This window comes from Episyrphus balteatus, chromosome 1, assembly GCF_945859705.1.
Source record: "Episyrphus balteatus chromosome 1, idEpiBalt1.1, whole genome shotgun sequence".
Taxonomy (NCBI): domain Eukaryota; kingdom Metazoa; phylum Arthropoda; class Insecta; order Diptera; family Syrphidae; genus Episyrphus; species Episyrphus balteatus.
Genome location: NC_079134.1, coordinates 42,597,583 through 42,619,083, shown reverse-complemented (window position 1 = coordinate 42,619,083; position 21,501 = coordinate 42,597,583). Strand labels below are relative to the sequence as shown.

Below are 21,501 nucleotides of genomic sequence, written 5' to 3'. Positions count from 1 at the left end.
GGACTCAAATTCAATGATTTGAGAAATACTCATATCCTGGTTTATTCACACTCCATTAATTTAAGATCGCCATTTAAAAAGGGCAATTTTAATGGGCCCTATCGTGAATCTCCAGGGGAATTTTGTTTCCCTCGGAATATTTTTTTCTCTCGGAATTTTTTGTGCGATCCTAAATCTCCCTCGAAATTTATTTCCAGGGAACAAAAAATCGTATGAAATTCCCCTGGAAAATTGATTGCCGATACCAATAAATTCCGAGGGAGACTTTTTATGATCATTTTCGCTCCCATATATAAAACATGGGAAACATTTCGAGGGAAATTTTTATTCATGATAACCCCCAACATTTGTATGCGATTTGACAGATTTCTAATTTTTTAATGGGAACTCAAGATATATGCTACCATTAGTAATCATTTTCATTTATTAGAGACATCATTTTTTAGTAGATAAATCAAACACGTTTAACAAAAATAATGTGTGATCTACTTTCTTGATTTACGAAGAACAACAAATAAAGGGGAAAATCCCTGTGGAATTTGTATTAGTATTAATTTACCAGTAGAAACTATTTTCAGTGGTTTAAATCATAAACGAAGCCTCAAAAGTCCCTAGATAGTCTCCAAAACCAATTCATCAAACCTAACGCAGTATGAAAACAAAAACTCTAAACGCATATTTTTCGAATCGCTTTTTTTACGCGCCTTTCAACGTAACACAAAAACTAATGAAGCTATCGACTTGAAATGAAGTGAAAATTACGCGTCAACTCGTTGACTGCATGTACTTAAAAGTTTGATATAATTTTTCCATTAAATGTTTTTAACAAAATTTGTATACAAAAATGCAAAGCGTACTTACATATTTTAATGGAATTAATTTTCACATCACATTTGATTATGTATAAATAATTTACCAAGCACGGCGAAAACTCGTATTTTAGTTTAGATTGGCAGATTTTTAAAAATTACTTCCATTTTTCAATCGCTGAGGCCTTAGAGGAAAAAGCCCTCAAAAATTTACTGAAGTTGCGTTTCCGCCAAAAAAAAAAACTAATATACGAGAAAATACTTTGCTTAGAGGAGCAAACTTTGAAAAATGTATCGATATCTTTAAAGCAGTTACTTATAAAACTTATAAATTAGAAAAGTCGACGTGGCAGTGGGCGAATTTTTCTGAAAGTTCTTCTAAGATATTTTACTCGTCTAGAGAAACAAATCCAGAAAATTTCATCGAAATCTTTGCAGTTGTTACCTAAAAAACGTATATATCAGAAAAGTAGGCGTGTCAGTGGGCGGATTTTTCTAAAAGTTGTTCCAAAATTGTTTACTCGCTTAGAAGAACAAACGCTGAAAATTTCATAATATAATAACAACATAACATAAGATAGTAACAAATAACAAACTTTTAAAGCAATAATGAAAAAGAAAAAAAAAACTTAAAAAAATCCTTTTCATTTTAAAAGAAAAAATTCAAGCCAACTTATTCTCTCTACCAATAACAACGTGTTTAATAATATTCCACTTAAAAAAAAAAATATAGGTATGTTCAGACTTCCGAATCACTTAATGTAAATTGGTATACGTTCTTACTTTAAATATTATAATCTAAGTTCTTAATACCTTATATTCCAATACTGCCTTATCTATGACAATAGCAAAACATCTTAAGTGTATAATCATCTATGCAATAACTCTGACTTCCATACATATTAATTCGACTTATGGTCCCCGTTAGATGCGTTGTATACGAAGACATTCGGACGGTTGACTCAAACTCTCCCAAACCCGGTTTCGTTTGAACACGAACCGTTATATCAATCAGATAATCTGTGGTAACTTCTTTTAAAATTTTCTGATTAGAGGCACCAATAATAGCTTCAGCAATCGAATTCAGATAAAGCATTCGACATTGGGGATAGGGTTTAAGTTTGTCATTTATCAATTTGACAATGTAACGCGCTGCTCGTTGAACTCGCCCATCATTTGTAAGCAAAGTTTGTTTTTGATGACACGTACACCAGTGAGATGCAATGCCTGCATTTTCACAAGTTCTTGTCACTGGAACCGGAAGGAATAGACTAATTCCCCGAGGAATTGTGTCGGCTTCTTTGAGTTCCGAGGCACGTAATTCGAGCATGTTTGTTTCTAATGATGACAGATCGAGGAGGTCAAGAAATGTTGCATGCAAGTCGTAGTGCGTTGTGAGTTTCTTAGCGTTATCTCGCAAATTCGTGACAGCTAGTGGGTAACGCTGGGCAAACCAGTCTGGAAAAATGCTTACCAACAGAGGTTGTCGTTCCTCCATCATACCTTGATATGTTTTCCGAAATGATCCCCATCGCAGACCATGGTCACTCATCAAAAAGACAATTGTTCGATCCATTACACCTGACATTCGTAACTCATCGAAGAGCTCGACAATATCTTCATCCAAGAGGTATGGCATATTGAAGAAGTCATGTGTCAAAGAAGCCATCCAAAAGAACGAAAAGAACATATCGCGTTTGAAAAACGGTATGAGCTTTTTAATGAACTCTAAGACAACATCAACAGCCCGCCTTCCGCCCAAACATAGTCGCATGTTGGCTTTCTTTTTATAAGCGATGTATTTTTCCATTTCGATTAAAACCGGTCGGAGATAGTAGTCAGTTGGTTGCTCTGTGAATCCAGTTCGAAAATAATTGAACAAGCCTAAATTTGCCACGTCTTCAGCGAAAACCGTTTTGAAACCGGCTTCTTTGTATTTCTTCCAAATAAACGGACAGTTATCGTAGCTGACATTTCTACCATGAATGGGAGCTAAACAAGCTAGGTTAAGCTCGCTCTCTTCCAAGCCACTCAAAGCTGGCACAAGATTCGGATATGTGTTGTCACCAATCTTATTGTAGCCTATAAATTCCACAGAATTTAGGGCATCTCGTACCATTCCAGCTGTACGATTCATCTGCCTTAAAAAGTTCAGCCTTGACACACTATCGATTCCTATAACCATAACTGATATCTTCTTTTCGGCATGTGTAGGATTCGAACTTGTTCGATGATTTTTCGAACTTTCGTCCAATTCGAAACTATTTATCGTTGTTGTGGTAGGTTTTTCGACACCTTTCGGGACAGCAAAGAAGTGAAAATCTTTGTAAAATGGTTTTGCATCGTTGTACTGACAAACGACTTTCACGAACTCAGCATTTGAGATAACTTTGATAACTTGGTTATCGTTTAAATTCAACTCATATCGATGCTGAGCGAATTCGTTTTTCGTATCAGTTTTTCGTTCAAATTCCTGATAATAACATGATATTTTTTCTGGATTGGTAATATTGTAAAGTTCGATAAATTCACTTTTTTCGATATTCAAAGCTAAACCTTCATTGCCAACCGATCTGATAAGTGCCTTATTGCATGTAAATTTCGGTATTCGAAACATGTATTGCAATATTGTATCATCGACTACATTAAAACTAGGCATTCGACAGCCAGGCGTATCAACAAAATACGCCTGGCTAATGTTTTCTGGTAAGGCATCGACTTTTGGTGAGAAATCAAATCGATCTTTAAGTCGATTTATTTTGGTCTTGAGGTTGAAATCGATGAAGACGTAAGAGAAAAAACATATAAAGACGAATATTACGATGATTTTTTTTAATTGTGCTTTGTTTTTGGGCGCATGATGGTGATAATGATAGAAGTCACGTTTGCTGGTTACATAGTGTGTGTCAAGTAGATATTTCCTCCTGAAAGATAGAGAAATATGAAAATAATTCATCCTTAAATTAAAAAAAAAACTGGTATTTAAAAGAAAATTTAAAAAAAAGTATTAACTTATATTTATAGTAAAATAATAATCGGTCCTATTATGAGTTTCACGTGAAAAAGATTCTACCCGGAAAATTATAGAGACAAATGTCTAAGTGGTAAAAGGGGGGTCCTTCAACAAATATCAAACTTTCGCTCATATTCTTATTTATAAATTATCTGAAAATTAAAAAAATAGTATGAGCAATTTCACGCCACATATCATCTTCATCTGTCATCTTCAAGGTGTGCATTAAATTATCTCAAATGTTGTTATTATAAACATTTTTAGATACAAGAAACTCTATTATAGTATAGAGCAATATTGGTCTGCAGATCTAAAACTTTAACCAGTTATGTATGGTTCACTATGGCGTATGCGTATTATTTTTTTAAAGCTTAATACGATCAGTAGTTTCATTTGGATTCTTTTGTAGATATAAAAATGTTTGATTCTTCGGGGTCTCGCAATATTGTGAATCATGTCTTGATCTACAAATCGTCTGATTTGAAAAAATAAAATTATAAATAGAAAGAAAACAGAATCTTTTCTTATTTGTCATTAAAGTAAGTTTTTTGAACAGTGAAGAAAAGTTAAGCTAAACGTATAAAAGTAGATGAAGTGAGGTCTATGGACGTAAATTCAGATAAAAACTGACAAAATGTCAATGCCTTGAACTAATGTCCAATATAATAGGTCATTAAGCCCATGGTCACAAGTTCATTCAATTGAAGCTTAAGCTGACCATATTTTTCTTTTTAAAAAAGTTTCTTGCCTTTTAGAAATCTTGTCCATTTTTAAAAGAATATAAAGTTCATCGAAAGTGAATTCAAATTGAAATTCAAGTGCAACATTATTATGTTGGTTAAAACTTGAGCCTTCAAGTTTATGTTGTTGGCCTAATTTCAATGGCGCAAATTTAAAACGATTTACAAAAATGTGCTAAGGCCGTTTAAGTAATTTACTAAGTTAAAAATCAGTCTGCTTTTGACCGAGTAAGTTACTAAAATGGCTAAAGTATTTAACTAAATCATTTAAAATTTTGAGCTAGTATATTAACTTTTCTAAATATATATTCGAATGATGTAACATTTTCCCTAAGCTGGGAAACCCCAATCTTGCGAATTGATTAATAGAACTCATATAATATAACCTTTTTAATTGAACCATATCGACTATAGTTTTTTTTGTAGAGTTTTCAAATCAAATAAAAAACCAAGAAGTTAGAGAGAAAAGTCTCCAAAGCAGAACCACTTTAAAACTTATATTTTGAGTTCCAACGGTATTGTATAACTGCGGTCTTCAGGTATAGCTTAATGATAGACCATTTGTTCTTGTGAATATGAATTAAAGAAAACTTAGTCTACCTACATTAATTAACATTACAAAAGGAAAAAAAAAAATAGAATGGAAATGAAAACCATAAATGCATCAATTCTCAAGTCATTTTATAAAAGAGTTTCTTATTTTTGAATACCATTTCACGAACAGGATAAAATTTATTTACAAAAATGTATTTAAAAGATAAACGGCTCATTGTATTTTAAAGATGAAAAAGTGAATGAGCTCTTATTTTTGAATCAACGGACAAAATGATTTTTTTTTCTGTAAAAATTCATAGCAAGTATTTAACAAGTTCATTTTGTACATCAAAATATAATTTATTAAATAAAAAGAAACTAATTTTTAGGTTGTTTGTTTTTTATTTGTAAGTTAAAAAAAAAAAATAATTTTCACAACATAAAAACAAAAAAATAAAAGTTGTGAAAATTACTTTTTTTAAACTTACAAATAAAAAGCAAACAACCTAAAAATTAGTTTCTTTTTGTTTAATAAATTATATTTTGATACCATCATAAACCAAAACCCATAAAAATACATTATGTATACACCAATATTTGAAAATTTTAATTTGAAAAGCAATAAAAAGAGAGAAAAGTTGTGGTTAAATATCGAATGTTTATATTTGTTTGTATTGAAATAAACTATTCAAAAAAATAAAAAAAAATAATTTTATTTAAAAAAAGCACTGATGATTTTGTCGTTTTCTTGTGGTTTTTGTAAAACCGTTTCCGATGATAGGGCTGTACATTTACAAAAAAGGTTCAACGTAGTGTGGATGAATCATTTTATGTTATCATCCACATCCTCAATCCTCACTATTCCAGAAGGTCCTTTGTCTATCATGTGCATTTTAATCAAACATAAGCCAACAGTCTCTTTCTTTTTAAAATCAACCATGATCTTAGGGTATTTTTGGATGCTAATCTCATGGAACAAAAACCAAGGTTATCTGATTTCACTAAAGTTAGTTTTGACTTAAAAAACACATAATAGTTCGAAAATAAAAATATTTGTTATCTACTATTGATTGGATTTTTTGTGTGATTGCTTTTGAACTAATTATTTCATAATCTTTTAACTGGTATTTAATAACCGTGGGTTATCACTCCATAATAATGTATTAGTTAATTTTTAAAGTGCAGCAGTTATGGATTAATTATAAAACTTGGGTTCTAAACTTTTCATGATAGGAGTTCAAAAGGCTAAGGTTGTTTTATTTCAGTATGCTGAACTCTTCGATTCTACAATAATTGTATTAAGCTATATTTTACAAAAAAAAAATTTAGCTGGCTTTTTAAATCATAAATCGAATAATTTCCGGGTCACTATGGCGTATGCGTAACATTTTTTTTTTTCTCCAATTGTAAAACATAAACAGGGAGTCATTCCGTAATTTTGAAAACGATAATCGAATCGATGATAATCGTTTTACAGTTTGAGAATCTTTAAAGCTATTTTAAGTCAATTCTGATTCAATATTTCCTAAATAGTTTATATAAATAAAAGTTTTCGTATCCTTAGAAGTCGTATTAGTCTAGGTGATTTAGCAGTTGCCTCTTACTCGGGTGTCCGAGGTTCGATTCCAGAAATTGAAATTATTTTTTTTTTATTTTCTCAATAATCGTCAATAATCGTCATTAAATAAACGATAGCTAAATAGGTCTCGTTTTTGGAGAATTTATTCGTTTTTGGATGCAATATTTGATTTTTTTAAAGTGTTTATTAATTTATTCCAATCACTCATTTTCCAAAATTATATTCAATGTATGTAAGTTTTGACTTTTGGGTCATTAAAAAAATTCATATTGATCCAGCTATAGCAACATTTTTCGACGTTTAAACGCATTAATTTTGGAAAATGAAAATTTTCAAAAATTATATAGGTACGATACGATTAAGAAGGCAACTTAGAGACAAATCAAATCCTTTGTCTCTTCCAACGCATATGTAAGTGTACATGACCATTTTGATAATCATTCTCACATATTTTTCAAAACTTTCGCCTATCCAAAGAAAAACGTTTCTTTTAGTTTTAATATTAGAAACTATTAATTTAAACAACGGCCGCCATTCAACATACATTCCGCCTATATCTTGTATTAAAAAACGAATAGTTTTTCGATACACATATTAAAATAATTTACTCTAACATTATGGTTATTCGTAGAAATTAATCATCATTAATATTTTTTTTTGTGAGTGGAGTTTGCAATTTAATCGGTGATTGGAATAAATTAATAAACAATTTAAAAAAATCAAATATTGTATCCAAAAACGAATAAATTCTGCAAAAACGAGACCTATTTAGCTATCGTTTATTTATTGACGATTATTGAGAAAATAAAAAAAAAAAAAACAATTTCAATTTCTGGAATCGAACCTCGGACACCCGAGTAAGAGGCAACTGCTAAATCACCTAGACTAATACGACTTCTAAGGATACGAAAACTTTTATTTATATAAACTATTTAGGAAATATTGAATCAGAATTGACTTAAAATAGCTTCAAAGATTCTCAAACTGTAAAACGATTATCATCGATTCGATTATCGTTTTCAAAATTACGGAATGACCCCCCAGTTAACGTTATAATTATATCGCTGATGAAACTGTCACACCCAGTAGCGTACTGTTTATTGAGATGGATCGTTACAGCAGAGGTTCCGGGCTCAATTCAGTCTATGTATGTATACTACCTGGACTTTTTCTGGTTTATTGGTTACGAGAAAGAGTTGTACATGTTGAAGTTAGAGATTTTGTACTTTGTTATAAAATACTTTGTTTATTTAATGTTATCATGTTGTATTGTTTTTATACGTTTGTTTAATGAAAATAAATTAATCATTACTGTTCAGAATCTAAATATATCAGGTTATGGGCCTTATCACGAAATAAATACAAAATTATAAGGCAGTTTGTATTAAAGAAAAAGATGTCTGAAATGAAATACAATATTGAAAAGCTTCGGGGAACCGAAAATTTTGAAGACTGGAAGTTTTCTGTTGAAGCTTATTTCCAAATGAAGGGGCTTTGGAAGGCTGTTTCTGATGAAAGTGAGAAGGATGCAGCAAAGCTCTTAAATGCAAAATCGGAGCTTATATTGCTTGTTGAACGATCCATTTATCCTCATATAAGGCATTGCAAAAGTGCTAAAGAAATTTGGGAATCTCTCCAGAAAATTTTTGAAGATTCTGGTCTTGTGAGGAGAGTTGGGCTCATTCAAAAGTTTTGTTCTACGAAACTGAAAGATTTTTCTTCCGTAGATGCATACGTTAACGAAGTGTTAAATACAGCAGACAAGCTCAGGTCTATAGGTCTTAAACTAGATGAAGAATGGGTAGGATCTATGCTTATGGCTGGTCTCCCCGATGAATACAAGCCTATGATAATGGGAATCCAAAGCTCTGGGATTTCTATTACTGGGGATAGCATTAAAACTAAGTTGCTTCAAGATGTTAAAATGGATGCGAGCCATGACACTGCTTTTGTTGGCAAGAATAAGAAAAACTTTGGGAACAAGAATTTTAAAGGTCCTAAATGTTACAACTGCAACGAATTTGGGCATATTGCTACTAAATGTCCAAAAAAGAATAAGAACCATCAAGAAAAGAAGACTGCGATGTTAAGCTGTTTTTCAGTCACAGCTCTTGAAAAAGATGAATGGTATTTCGATTCGGGAGCATCAGCTCATATGTGCTCAAATAGTGCATGTTTTTCAAGTAAGATGGAAAATCTTAATTCTGAGGTAATTGTTGCAAATAATTCGAAAATGCAAGTCCAAGGTATAGGTAAAGTCGAAATGAATGTATCAATTGGAAAATTCAAAGAAAGTGAGGTTGAATTTTTGGAGGTGCTTCACGTTCCTGACCTATGCATAAACCTTTTATCTGTCTCGAAAATTGTTCAGAACGGTCTTTCAGTCATTTTTTCCAAGAATGGATGTCTAGTTAAAGACCAAAGAGGTGCTATAGTTGCAACTGCAACTTTAGTGAACAATATGTTTCGACTCAACAGGCCAACCAACCAGCGTGCATATGTTACGAAAAATTCAGCTTCAAACCTCGAACTTTGGCATAAGCGTGTAGGACATCCAAGTATCGAAACCACAAAAGTTATGATTCCGAAAGCAGTGCAGAATATTGATTGCGATAGTTCAAAAATCAATTGCATTACATGTATCAAAGGTAAAATGGCACGCCAGCCATTTAAGTCAATTGGTACTAGAGCAGAATCAATATTAGAACTTGTACATACAGATCTTTGTGGTCCGCTTGAACACAAATCAATTGGTGGTTCACAGTACATGCTTCTTTTCATTGATGATTTTTCAAGAAAAGTCTTTGCATTTTTCATTAAAAGCAAGACTGAGGTAGCGGAGAAATTCCTTGAGTTCAAAAACTTTGTAGAGAATCAGACTGGTAAAAAAATTAAGGCCATAAGAAGCGACAATGGCAAAGAATACTGCAATTTTAAGATGAAGAAAATATTAACAGATGCAGGTATTCAACATCAAACAACGGTTCCATATTCTCCACAGCAAAATGGGTTGGCAGAAAGGATGAATAGAACCATCATCGAAAAAGCTCGTTGTCTTCTCATCGATTCTGGCTTACACAAACGTTTTTGGGCTGAAGCTGCAAATACGGCAGTTTATTTAACAAACAGAACACCTTGTAAAGGTACAAAAGAAAAAACACCTGAAGAAGTTTGGAGTGGAAGAAGAGTGAATCTGCAACATCTTAAAGTTTTCGGTTGTCATGCAGTAATTCACATTCCCAAAGAAAAGAGAAAGAAACTCGATGACAAGGGAAAAGAAGTAATTTTTGTCGGATACTCAACACACTCGAAATCATATCGCTTTTATGATACCAAGAAAAGAGAAGTCATTACAAGTCGAGATGCAGTTTTCCATGAGAAAATTTTTCCAAAGGATGGTAAGACAAATGATACATCTTATTGTGATATTTTTACAGGATGTGATTCAGTGGGGAATGAAAATGAAGATTCATCAGAAGATATTAGTAATGAATTATCAATCCAAATAAGTAATGTTAATGAAAATTCATCAGAAGATACTAGTAATGAAATACCAATCCAAATAAGTGACGATTCGGCTAGTGAAAATAGCTTTTCTGATGCACAAAATGATTTCATCGATGAAGAATCTCCAGAAAGAATCATATCTGAAGAAATATCCGAAGAAGCAATAAGACGATCTACGAGAATAACAAATCCACCAAAAAGATACGGTTATCTATCCTACATGGCTAGCGACAGTGAAGAAGACCCAAAAACAGTCACTGAAGCAATGAAAAGTGAACATATGTCTGAGTGGAAAAAAGCAATGAACGATGAATATGCAGCTCTTATGAAAAACGATACCTGGGAATTAGTTCCATTACCAAAAGGAAAAAAAGCCATAAATTCCAAGTGGACATTCAAGACAAAAAAAGATGCAAGTGGTAATGTTGAAAAATATAAAGCTAGATTGGTCGTAAAGGGTTATTCGCAACGTCAAGGGATCGATTATCAAGAAACATTCTCTCCAGTCGTAAGGTACACGTCCATAAGGGTACTTTTAAGCTTGGCTGTACGCTATGATTTGGATATCGATCAAATGGACGTTGTGACTGCCTTCCTACAAAGCGAACTTAACGAAGAAGTTTACATGAATCTTCCAGAAGGTTTTGATAATGTTCAAAATAAAATATGTAAACTCAAGAAATCACTGTACGGTCTCAAACAAGCAAGCAGGGTTTGGAACAAGAAATTGGACGAAACATTGAAACAAATTGGGCTTCTACAATCTAAAACCGATCCATGCATCTATTACAAGACGAAAAGTAAAGACAAGACTTTTGTCGCTATTTACGTTGACGACATACTGATTTTTACCAACAACAAAGATGAAAAAAGAATAATCAAAGAAAATTTGGCTAAATCATTCGAGATGAAAGATTTTGGAGAAGCTAAATTTGTGCTTGGCATGCAAATAACACGCAATCGAGAAGAGGGAAAGTTGTGGATAGACCAACGGACGTACTTAAAAAACATCCTCAAGCTTTTTAATATGGAGGATTGTAATCCGGTGTCCACACCCCTAGATATCAATCAGAAACTCATCAAAGAAACATGTCAACCAAGTAAAGAAGAAACTGATTATATGAAAACCGTTCCATACCAAGAAGCAATCGGCAGCATTTTATATGCAGCACAAGTAAGTCGCCCAGATTTATCTTTTGCAGTGGGGGCTTTATCAAGATTTAATAGCAATCCTTCAAAATCACACTGGGGAGCGGTTAAACGACTTTTTCGTTATATAAAAGGAACACTAGACTATAAACTGGAATACTCTCATGACAATGAAGGATGTCTAGAAGGTTTTTCGGATGCTGACTGGGCTAGTGATTCAGATGACAGAAAATCTACTACTGGTTACCTCTTTAAATACCAAGGGGGACCTATTTCATGGAATGCAAAGAAACAACCTACTGTCGCTCTCTCCACCACAGAGGCTGAGTATATGGCTTTAACCTCAACATCTCAAGAAGCACTTTGGCTTCAATCTTTATTGCGAGAACTCATAAATTGGAATCAAGAACTAATATTACAATGTGATAACAAGAGTGCAATAAACCTCTCTAAAAATAACATATATCATGCACGTTCAAAACACATTGATATAAGGCATCATTTCGTTCGAGATCTTGTTGAAGAAAAGAAATTAAAAGTAACATATTTGAAAACTGAAGCGATGCCTGCAGACGTGATGACTAAAGGACTTCCTGCAACAAAACACAACAACTGTTGTAGATTTATTGGTTTTTTAAAAGTATAAAAATCTAGTGGGGGTGTTGAAGTTAGAGATTTTGTACTTTGTTATAAAATACTTTGTTTATTTAATGTTATCATGTTGTATTGTTTTTATACGTTTGTTTAATGAAAATAAATTAATCATTACTGTTCAGAATCTAAATATATCAGTACATAAGTCACTAGGACTTTAATTTCACAATATAAATCCCGAAACAAATATTTTTTCTCTTCGAAAAAACAAGGAGAAACTTTTCGTAATTATAGCTATTAAATTTTGTACAAGTTTATAATGAGTTGTTGAGAACTGCTAGCAAAAGCTTACTATAGGATGAATTCATAATAAATTGTTGTTAAATTTCAGTACTACTAGAATGTGACAATGGGGTACCGAAACGTCATTTAAAAAGGACTAAATCCGGTTTTTCTTATCAACAACTTAAGCAGTGTTCATAAATAATACTTTCATAAGTTTAACTCTGTCAGTTGCTTTTAACGGTGCTCACCTCGTTCTAAAAGTTGTGTTTAACTTTAAATTCGATTTACTCTAGTGCTGGTATAGTAACCTATTTACAAATGTCAAAATCCCTTCTATACCACCTTCATGTTTATTTGTGTACCTATTAATGAATGTCATTACTTCCACTCTAACAATCCACAGACGAACTTAGCTACCAGCCTATAAAAAATTGTTACACATTACAGCCATTAGCACTGGCACGCACAATTTTTTTTATTTTTTTATATTTTGTCCTTCAATCATTGTCCTAATTTATAACTTTATGCTTTCGTTGTTTTGCGTATCGTGTTTAAGTATACAAACGTCATACAACAAACAACACGTCAACTATCCACATAGAACCGTGAAGTTGAGGCTGGCTTTAGGGCAGAGAACAGAGATAAAGTTTCTTTGATGCAGAAATGACAAAGTTTTCATGATTTTTTTTTTTAATTTTTGAGTAAAATATTGCACCAAAAAACAAAAAAAATGAAAGATAGGTACCTAAAGCAAATGAGACATTTTAATGCTAAAACAGAGTAAATTGTCTACAAGGCCGTGTCTGGAGGTCTATTTTGAGAAAAACAACGAATAGATTTTCGATAGCTCATATTAAAAAGATACAAAAAAAAAAAAAAATATCGACTATTAGCTAAGAGATTCAAGGCATCATCGACATCTAAAACAAGCATCCTTTTATAATAAATAAAAAAAAAAAAAAATTTGCAACATAATCAGAAAGCAAGTCCTCTCAACCCTGCTTCCTCTCAAATCAATTTATTGTTCTTCCAAACAACTTCAAAATTTATTGAACTGAACTTCACATCACGTATGGAATGGATATAAGGACATCCATACATAGCTACATTTTTTATAGCTACAAAATTTTATTATTCATACACGAGCACCAAGATGAACGCCCCTTTAAATGCAATTAAGAAAAAAAAAAAAAAGAGGAAACTTAAAAAAGACATATCGTAGGCAAAAGTCGTCCTTTTTACCCAGGTCCAGACGAATTGAATTTCCATAAATTACACCAAGAGTGTGTAATATATTATATTTGTAGGTATACCGATGTACTGTAAACTTACTCATAGTTCATTTCCAAAAAATTGGGCTTGATTTTTTTTTCGCTTCCTTCTGGGTTACTCGAAAATATTGGGGTTGTATCCTTAATCACTTTTGTAATTTTAAAAAATTACTTTTAGCGAAACATATTTATTACAAAAACCCGATAAAGGAAAAACCAAATCCTTAGACAATATTTTTTCTTAATTTGTATATTATTTTTTTCTTTACAAAAAACGAATGTCGAGAACGGTCCACAACAAAAACGCACTAAATCCTCAGCATCACTGAACCGCATCTACCGCAGAGAGTGTTGAAATTTTTGTTTTGACACACGAAGATTTCATCTCGCATAGCTATATCCTGCGGTTGCGCTTTGAATATTGTGACAGGATGCTCTCAGTACTCAGTGAGGAAGTGAGCGCTGCGCTAGGCTCTATTGTAGATGTTGATGTTGATTTTCTACAAAAGTGACAAGAATTTTCAAGGAAATTCATTCGAGTGCCCCAGTTGGAGTGTGTTTGATGATATTTGGTTAGCTTCCTTTTGGCTATAAGCTAATAAGGAGGTTAAGGGTAGCAGGAACAACGACAAAAACAATGACACGTGAGTTATAAAGTGGATATTGTATCATTTAATGTAATGAATGATATGCTATTGATATGTGGTAGGATTGTCACTAATTTCTGAAACTTAAGTATACCGGGTCATTGGTGTGGATGCGGGTAATTTCATCCACTAACTATATCGATATTTATTGTTAATGATTTTGGTTTGTAGAAATAAAATGAAAGGGGGCTTCAAATTTTGTATTCTTTTTATTACATTATTTTAATAAAAAAAGTAGAAAGATTGGTTAAATTAATAAAATAATATTATTATTCAAAAAAGTCCTAAGACAGAAATTGCATCTAAAATTCCCAATTTTGAAAACACGAATCCATACTTTCAAAACTATTGATGTGACGGAAAAATTTATTTGACCAAAGTTATATCTTTTTAGTACAAGTTTAAATATTCTAACGTAGTTTATAAGCCAAAACCTCTGTAATTATGGCTTTTTCAAAAGAAAAAGAATAGTACATCGTGTGAATTTTATTATTTTTAAATATGTTTGTATTAAAAACCTTAAAAAAAAAAACATTAAAGTTTGATCTAAAGTATTGAAAGATAAGAAATTGGGTGTTTTCATAAACGTCGGAAATCTGCGTCCGTCCAATCATCTTTCTGCTTTGCTGCATTAATGAACACACCAATTCTGCAGAATGTTTGCAGGCCTGCGTTGGTACAATTTTCAGCAGTCACTGAGTGTTCATAAACGTCAGAAAAAAAAATATAAAAAAATTAACACAGAATGAGTTTTGTTTAAGCAAAAAAATATTTCTTTTTCAGTTCCCGAAAATATTGTTTTTAATAACACGAAAAATTTGTAAACCGTGTTACATTAGGGTGGCTAAAAAAAAATACTTTCTTTAAAAAAAAAAATAATAAAAACACCGAGTAGTTCACATTTAAAACAAAGTATCTATGAAAAAAATATTTTTAATTAGGGTGTTCAAGAAAGTTTTTTTATGCGTTTGAAAAAAAAAGAAATGATTTTTAGTGCACAGAAAGTTTGTTAAGTGCGTTTTTGCTATAGTAATAATAAATTCATGCCGAATTAATTAAATTGAATTTGGTTGAATTCCAAGCGTAAATGTTAAATATACCATTTTTCTGAGCCCCCTAATTCGAAAATACCTACCCCAATTTTACATTATATTTCATAAACCATGTTTTTCAAACTTTCTCTGCAGTGAAAAATAATTTTTGTAATTAATTAAAAAAAAAAGTTTGAACCACCCTAATGGAAATTTTTTTTTCTTCGATAATTTGGTCAAAACAATATCCACGTTTATTTTTTTGGAATTCTTCAAGCAACTGTAGAAGATAACATTTTTTAGAGCCACCCTAATACGAAAAAAGTTTAATATAAACTCATTATCTCAAAAAACACGATTTCGAAATTTTCTGTGTCATTTAAATTTAAATTTTTCGAAAAATTAAAAAAGAAACATTTTTTGCACCACCCTAATTAATATTTTTGCTTTTCATATTTTTCTAACAATATTTAAGTTTATTAACAAAAAAAAATCGAATCAAGAGCCAAATAAATTTCTTCTTGAGTTCTGCAGCAATAAAATTTTGGCTGCGCAATCTGCCCGATGTTGACGACATACTGACGTTTATGAACTGCAGAACTGCAGTTGGACTAAGTTAGTCCGATCGCAGATCTGACTTTATGAATACGACTAACGCAGGCCTAAGTTAGGCAGACGTTTCTGAAAACACCCAAAATTGTACTTAAAACGACAACAGAAGCGATAGAAATAAAATTTTTTTGGGTATGGTCTCAAGGGTTACCGCTACCTGATAAATGTAGGTTAAAAAAATACCTATTCATATTATTTTGTTTCAAAAAAACCTTTTTTTCTTTTTTATTATTTTTTTCTTTTTTAACTTTTAGTGCAATATAAATGTTATTTTTTTCGCAATATGAATGTTTAAAATAAGTGCAATATTAATGTTTGTATATTAAATACTTGTACAATTTAAATGTTCATCACAACAAAAACAATTATTGTAAGTAAAAATGTTGTATTCAAAAGTAATCACAAAATCAAAATGTCTAAAATGTCCATATTTTTCATAATGTGTTTTATAGAAATAAACCTGATAATGTTCATAATCAACGTCGTTACAAAATTCAAAAATGTTTTATTTCATTTAATTTAATTTTATACTGCCCGTAAAAATATAAAACTAAAAGGTCATAAAACATATACAAATTTTATAAATATTTCAAGTAAATTAATTCAAAACAAGATAAAAAGTGGTATTATTAGCATAATTTTATAAAAAAAATAATAATAATTAAAAAAATTAACAGCTGCATTGAAAGTGCATATTTAATGTCACAATTCCATTCCTTAATTTTATTAAAGTATTGAAATGTTTTTTTTAGAGTAATTATCGTAGGGCCACCATAAACAACACGTACATAAATTATTTATACTTGCTCTATAGGGCAAGTATTGGTTTCGTGTAGAAAAAAAATTTGAGGTTTTAATCAAAACCAACATTACGATCATGGAGAAGATCAAAAAAGTGGTTTTCGTCATGCCGTCCGTCGGTCTGTGCGTATGTGCGTCCATCTGTACATCGAGCTAGGGCCTAAACGGATGGATGGATTTGCTTGAAACTTGGTACAGATGATTCCCTAGACCCGTTTTTTTTTTTATTTTTTTAATATCTCCTTTTTAACGCATATCTCCCATATAACGTTTTCGAGGTATTGCAATTTTCTCGAAAAAGGCTCTAACGATTTTGATTAAATTTGGTATACGTAATAGACTTATTGATTCTAACAAAACTGCGTTTTTAGTTTTTCTCAAAAAATGCGGAGAACGGAAATATAGCGTTGCCGTTTTTCAAAAATTGACATATTTTTTAAGTTCATATATTTCATCAAAGCATTAGTTATTTTATTTAAAATTTACAGAGATCATTAAGTATAAAATGTTAAAAAAAAAAAACATTTTTAAAAACATTAAAAAAAAAAAAAAATATATAATTTAATTTTTAAACTTTTGATTTTTTCTTTTTGATTTTTATTTCAACAAAATCTTAAATTTCCAAAAAATATTTAAGATTAAAATACTGTGAACTACAAGAGCAAGTACGTGCGACCCAGTCGTGCATTTTATTTTTCTCCATACCAAATAGAGCAAAGGGTAAAAATTCAACTTAGTTTTTTTTCGCATGCAAACAAATTTTTGCAAGCAAACAATAATTCAGTTGTATTCTGAGCTCTCTTCTTTTACTGATGGCAACCAAAATAGGGAAATAATAAAAACAATGAAAAAAAAATGTCTGGAAATTGTTTTGAAAATATTTTATTTTGCACGCAGAACTTTAAACTAGCCTCAAGCCAGAACATCCTAGCAAATTCAATGATCTGCTTTTATTTTTTATTTCAAGATGCTTGGTTTAAAAATAATCTTATTAGTATACAATTAGCCATTAAACAGGACATTAACTGATCAAATGCTGCCAATCTGAAAATACAATGTGTTGTACTTTCGGGTGTATACGTACTTTTTTTTGTTTTGTTTTCTGTTTTGAGAAATGAAAAGCGTCCTTTACATTTAAGTCTTTAGAAACTTGAAAACAATTTTATACTTTGTCCAACAAAGATTGTCAGTAAATGTCTTTTAGGAGAGCTTGTTTGAAATCAGTTGGTCCTAGCGCTTATGTTCGTTGGGTTGCCCAAAAAACACTGGAATATAAAATATGCCCATATAGTACATTATACGTAGTACGGTATTGTTTGCTGTAATATTGTATATTGGCGGCACTTCACTTCACAGTACATAAAAGTTGTCATTCGTAAGCTTCCAACATAAACCACTCCCGACAGGGTGTCCCACAGTCACCACCCCAAATGAAAACCATGACTTCCTGGGGTCATTTTAAGTCGAAAAACTTAAGAGGTATTTTCTCGTTTTCGGTCCGTTTTCGAGTCATGAGGTCATGACGGTTTTTATGATTCTTGCACTCTTTTATAAACTATCTTTGCCAAACTACGTCTAATTCGTAAGATTTTATAACCAATCAAGAATTTATTACAGTTTTAGTCTGTCCCGTTTATTTCGTTAAGTCCTGATTTTTCAATCGTCAATAAGACTATCAGAAGAATATGTAAAAAAAACCTTTATTCCTAGGAACAAGCTCTAACTGAGGTTTATCTTAATATTGACAAACTGGCCATAAAAAATGATTTTTTTTTTTTAAAGACTGAAAGTAATTAAAAAAAAATAAACAAACTGAGTGAATTGAAAAAAAAAACTTATTTTTAAATACAAAATTTATTCAAATGAATTAAGGGCGATTTTATTCACTATCCCTCAACTTGAAGAAAACTCTAAGGCTTGGTAACTTTTGAGTTGACTTCAAAACTACAGTTGAAACGCAAGTTGGAAAGTTGTTTTATTCACTCTTTTTGCTATCAACTTCCTATTTTGAATTCAAAAGTTGGTCAAATTGCTGTTTCAAAAATATCCTTGGGAAATTTGTGACGTTTAATGAAAATGTCTTCAATTTCAAATGTAATTTTGAACGTTTCGTCATTCTAAATGAAGTTTCTGACTTTCTTTTTTTTTTATTCATGATTTCAGAGGGTGGAATATTTTTAACGGTTGCATTACTGTCGTTTGAGAATAATATTTTCTTTTAGCAGTGCCTATTTGCAATGAAAATAAAATACATAATGATTCCCGAAAAAACAGGAACCCAATGAAATCTTGAGACATCTTTACTTTTTTAACAATCATGGCCAATTTTCCAAAAGAATTAATTTTTGTATGACAATATTATATGTATCTTCTTTATTTTCTAACAATAATTTAAACAAGCTTTTGAGTTTTGACACAAAAATTAAAATTAAAATATGACATTTAGAACTAGAATCTCAAGTTTGCTTGGCAAACTTCTCATATTTTCGGGAGTTGAGAAAATCTTAAAGGCTTGGCCACACCGGAGGGTATGCGGTATAGCGGTAACGATATTTGTACTAAAAAAATTCCAGTACCGCTACCGCATACCCTCCAGTGTGGCCAAGCCTTTAAGTTGATAAACTCTAGATTTGAAAATTGACAGTTGAAATCGTAAACTTTCAGTGAATGAAAACAAATTCTAAAGTTGAAACTAAAAATCCTCAAGTTGAGTTCAACTCTAAGTGAATAAAATCGCCCTAAAGTAGTTTGCTCTAAAACTTCTGATAATTTGGTAGTTGAAAAAAATTAAAAGCAGAAACACAATCACAAACACGCTTTGCCGTCGATTTTGACAACTGCCAAAAGTTCAACCATACGAAATCTGTGTAACCTCCCACAATGACGCTTTTCATACGTACGCTTTTTTTGACACACGTAAGGAAACGTAAGAAAGCGAGTACAAGTTCAACCAGATTGAACTTTTGCTCGCTTTCTGACATTTATCAGACATATTTACAGTCACCCACATAATTATTGCGCCAAATGTGAATAAAAAAAATAAATTATTGCAAAACTAGGTGTGTTTTTTAATTTCTCTTTATAGATGTTGCACATAAAAACAACATCGACATATGTATTTTAAATGAAAACAATTTACTTATTAAAAACAAAAATAATTTAATGATGTTGTAGACTGAGTTTTACTTGTAAAAAAACAATTTATTTTGATTGCTTTTGTTTTTATAACTATAGGATTAAAGAATAAACAAATTTCTATGCATTTGTTAAACACATTAATATACTTTTTCATTTTTCCACAATTAAATCAAGATAAAGACTTGACCCAATAATTTTGTGAGTGACTGTGTTTTTTTTTATTTGACAGCAGATTTTATGTTTCAATCAGCTGTTCGAAGTCAAAGTGACAGAAGTGCTTTGAGGATTTCTCAACGTAACGCGATGACGCGTCTGGCAAAGCGTGATTGTGTTTCTGCTTTAAAGTTTTTAAGTTTTGCAAATTGAATGTTAAAAACTTCAACTTAAAGTGAATGAATTCGATTTGTCAAGTTGAAAATAAAAATCCTCGAGTTGTGTTCAACTTCGAGTGAATAAAATCGCCCTTAAACTTTTTCTGAGCTATTGTGGTTAGGAAAAGATCAACAAGATAGAGTTCGGGAAATATTCCGAATTTCGAAAAATATTCATTTGAATTAATTTTGTATTTAAAAATTATTTTTTGCGGAAATATAAATTGCGTATTTGCATTCCAAGAAATTCTCCTTTTCTCTACGTTACGTTTTTCATTCTTTTTTATTGCATACTTTTTGGCTAGAAACAAAATTCATCTACACTGGCCTACAAAATTTCCACACTGACAGTTCATCAGCTGTTTATTTTTGTTTTGTTTCTTTTCTTGACTTGCTGTGATTTTGTGATAAAAATGCAGTACACTTGTTTATCTTGTTGATAAGAATTTATTAAAACAAAATAAAAATATAATAAAACTACTTTTTTTTTATTTTTCTACTTTGTGTTAATTAAATGTTAAGAAAATGTCTTCTTCGGATGGAATGCGAGAGCAATCGTTTATTATTCGACAAAGTACAAATGCTTACGAGCATCGGGATTCTTTGGCCACTGCAATGTCAGTAGATTATTCAGGACAATGGGTTTTACTGGCAGGAAGGTATATTTATATCTACATCGCACATTATGAACTAGAACTGTAAAACTTTCTCTTTTAGGCGTTACCTTGCTTTACAAAGATTAGGTCAAGATGATAGCACTTTAAGAAAATACCACAGAAACTCGAAATATGAAGTCTCTTCTGCTGAATTCGCAATTTGTCATCATAGGCAGGAATACTGCGCGATTGCGGTAAGATTTTGTTTTTGGATAAAATACTTCCATATTGTTCATTATTCAGATAATTACAAAGTAAAAGGTAGACATTTTAAATACAAGATCCAAAAAGGAATAAGTTTTAGTTTCCTGTAAGTATCTACGACATCTATCCATCATTTGGTGCAAGCAAACAAAAAAAAAGAAAAAAAGAAAGACCTCCAAGCTACGACCTATCAGTCTATCATCATTTCCTAAAACCAAGGAACGAATGATTGATATCCACATGCGTACTATCAAAGATCCCAATTTTAATACTTCAAGCTTCTCTGCATCAAGTCGTTTACGCAGAGGTTGGTAAATTAAGCCCGCGCTACTAAATAATTGTTCCCTAGGAAAACTGCCTTGTTGATTGGGTAGAAATTGTCGTTAAAGTCTTCTTTATGAAGAGTGTTTTCCTCCACTCTTTTTTTTTTTGTCCGGAAAGAAAGATCTCTATTAATAGCCTGTTTTGACGACAGCCCAAATTCAATAATTTCGCAAATAAAGTCATTTTGAATTTCAAATTCTAAAAATTCCCTATTAGCTAAAAGTATAAAATAGACC

The 21,501-nt window shown here is 31.4% G+C and overlaps 2 protein-coding genes across 4 annotated transcripts in view; one reads left to right on the top strand and one right to left on the bottom strand.

Moving 5' to 3' along the window:
• The window catches only part of LOC129905808 (GATOR complex protein Wdr59), a 37,108-nt gene that overhangs the window by 7,980 nt on the left and 7,627 nt on the right, over window positions 1-21,501 (top strand). The window contains exons 2-3 of one of the 3 annotated variants that reach the window (XM_055981396.1): window positions 20,604-20,740; window positions 20,799-20,931. The exons of 1 other annotated variant lie outside the window; for it this stretch is intronic. In XM_055981396.1, the coding sequence (XP_055837371.1) occupies window positions 20,604-20,740; window positions 20,799-20,931 (270 nt within the window). Of the gene's footprint in view, window positions 1-14,108; window positions 14,126-20,603; window positions 20,741-20,798; window positions 20,932-21,501 lie in introns of those variants that run through there. One more of the 3 variants, XM_055981398.1, reaches the window with a different exon arrangement.
• LOC129905810 (uncharacterized) lies at window positions 1,459-14,032 on the bottom strand. The gene is made up of 2 exons (XM_055981400.1): window positions 13,543-14,032; window positions 1,459-3,733 (listed from the first exon to the last, which is right to left on the bottom strand). Exons 1-2 carry the CDS (start codon window positions 13,551-13,553, stop codon window positions 1,642-1,644), a joined length of 2,103 nt encoding a protein of 700 aa, XP_055837375.1. The 5' UTR covers window positions 13,554-14,032; the 3' UTR covers window positions 1,459-1,641.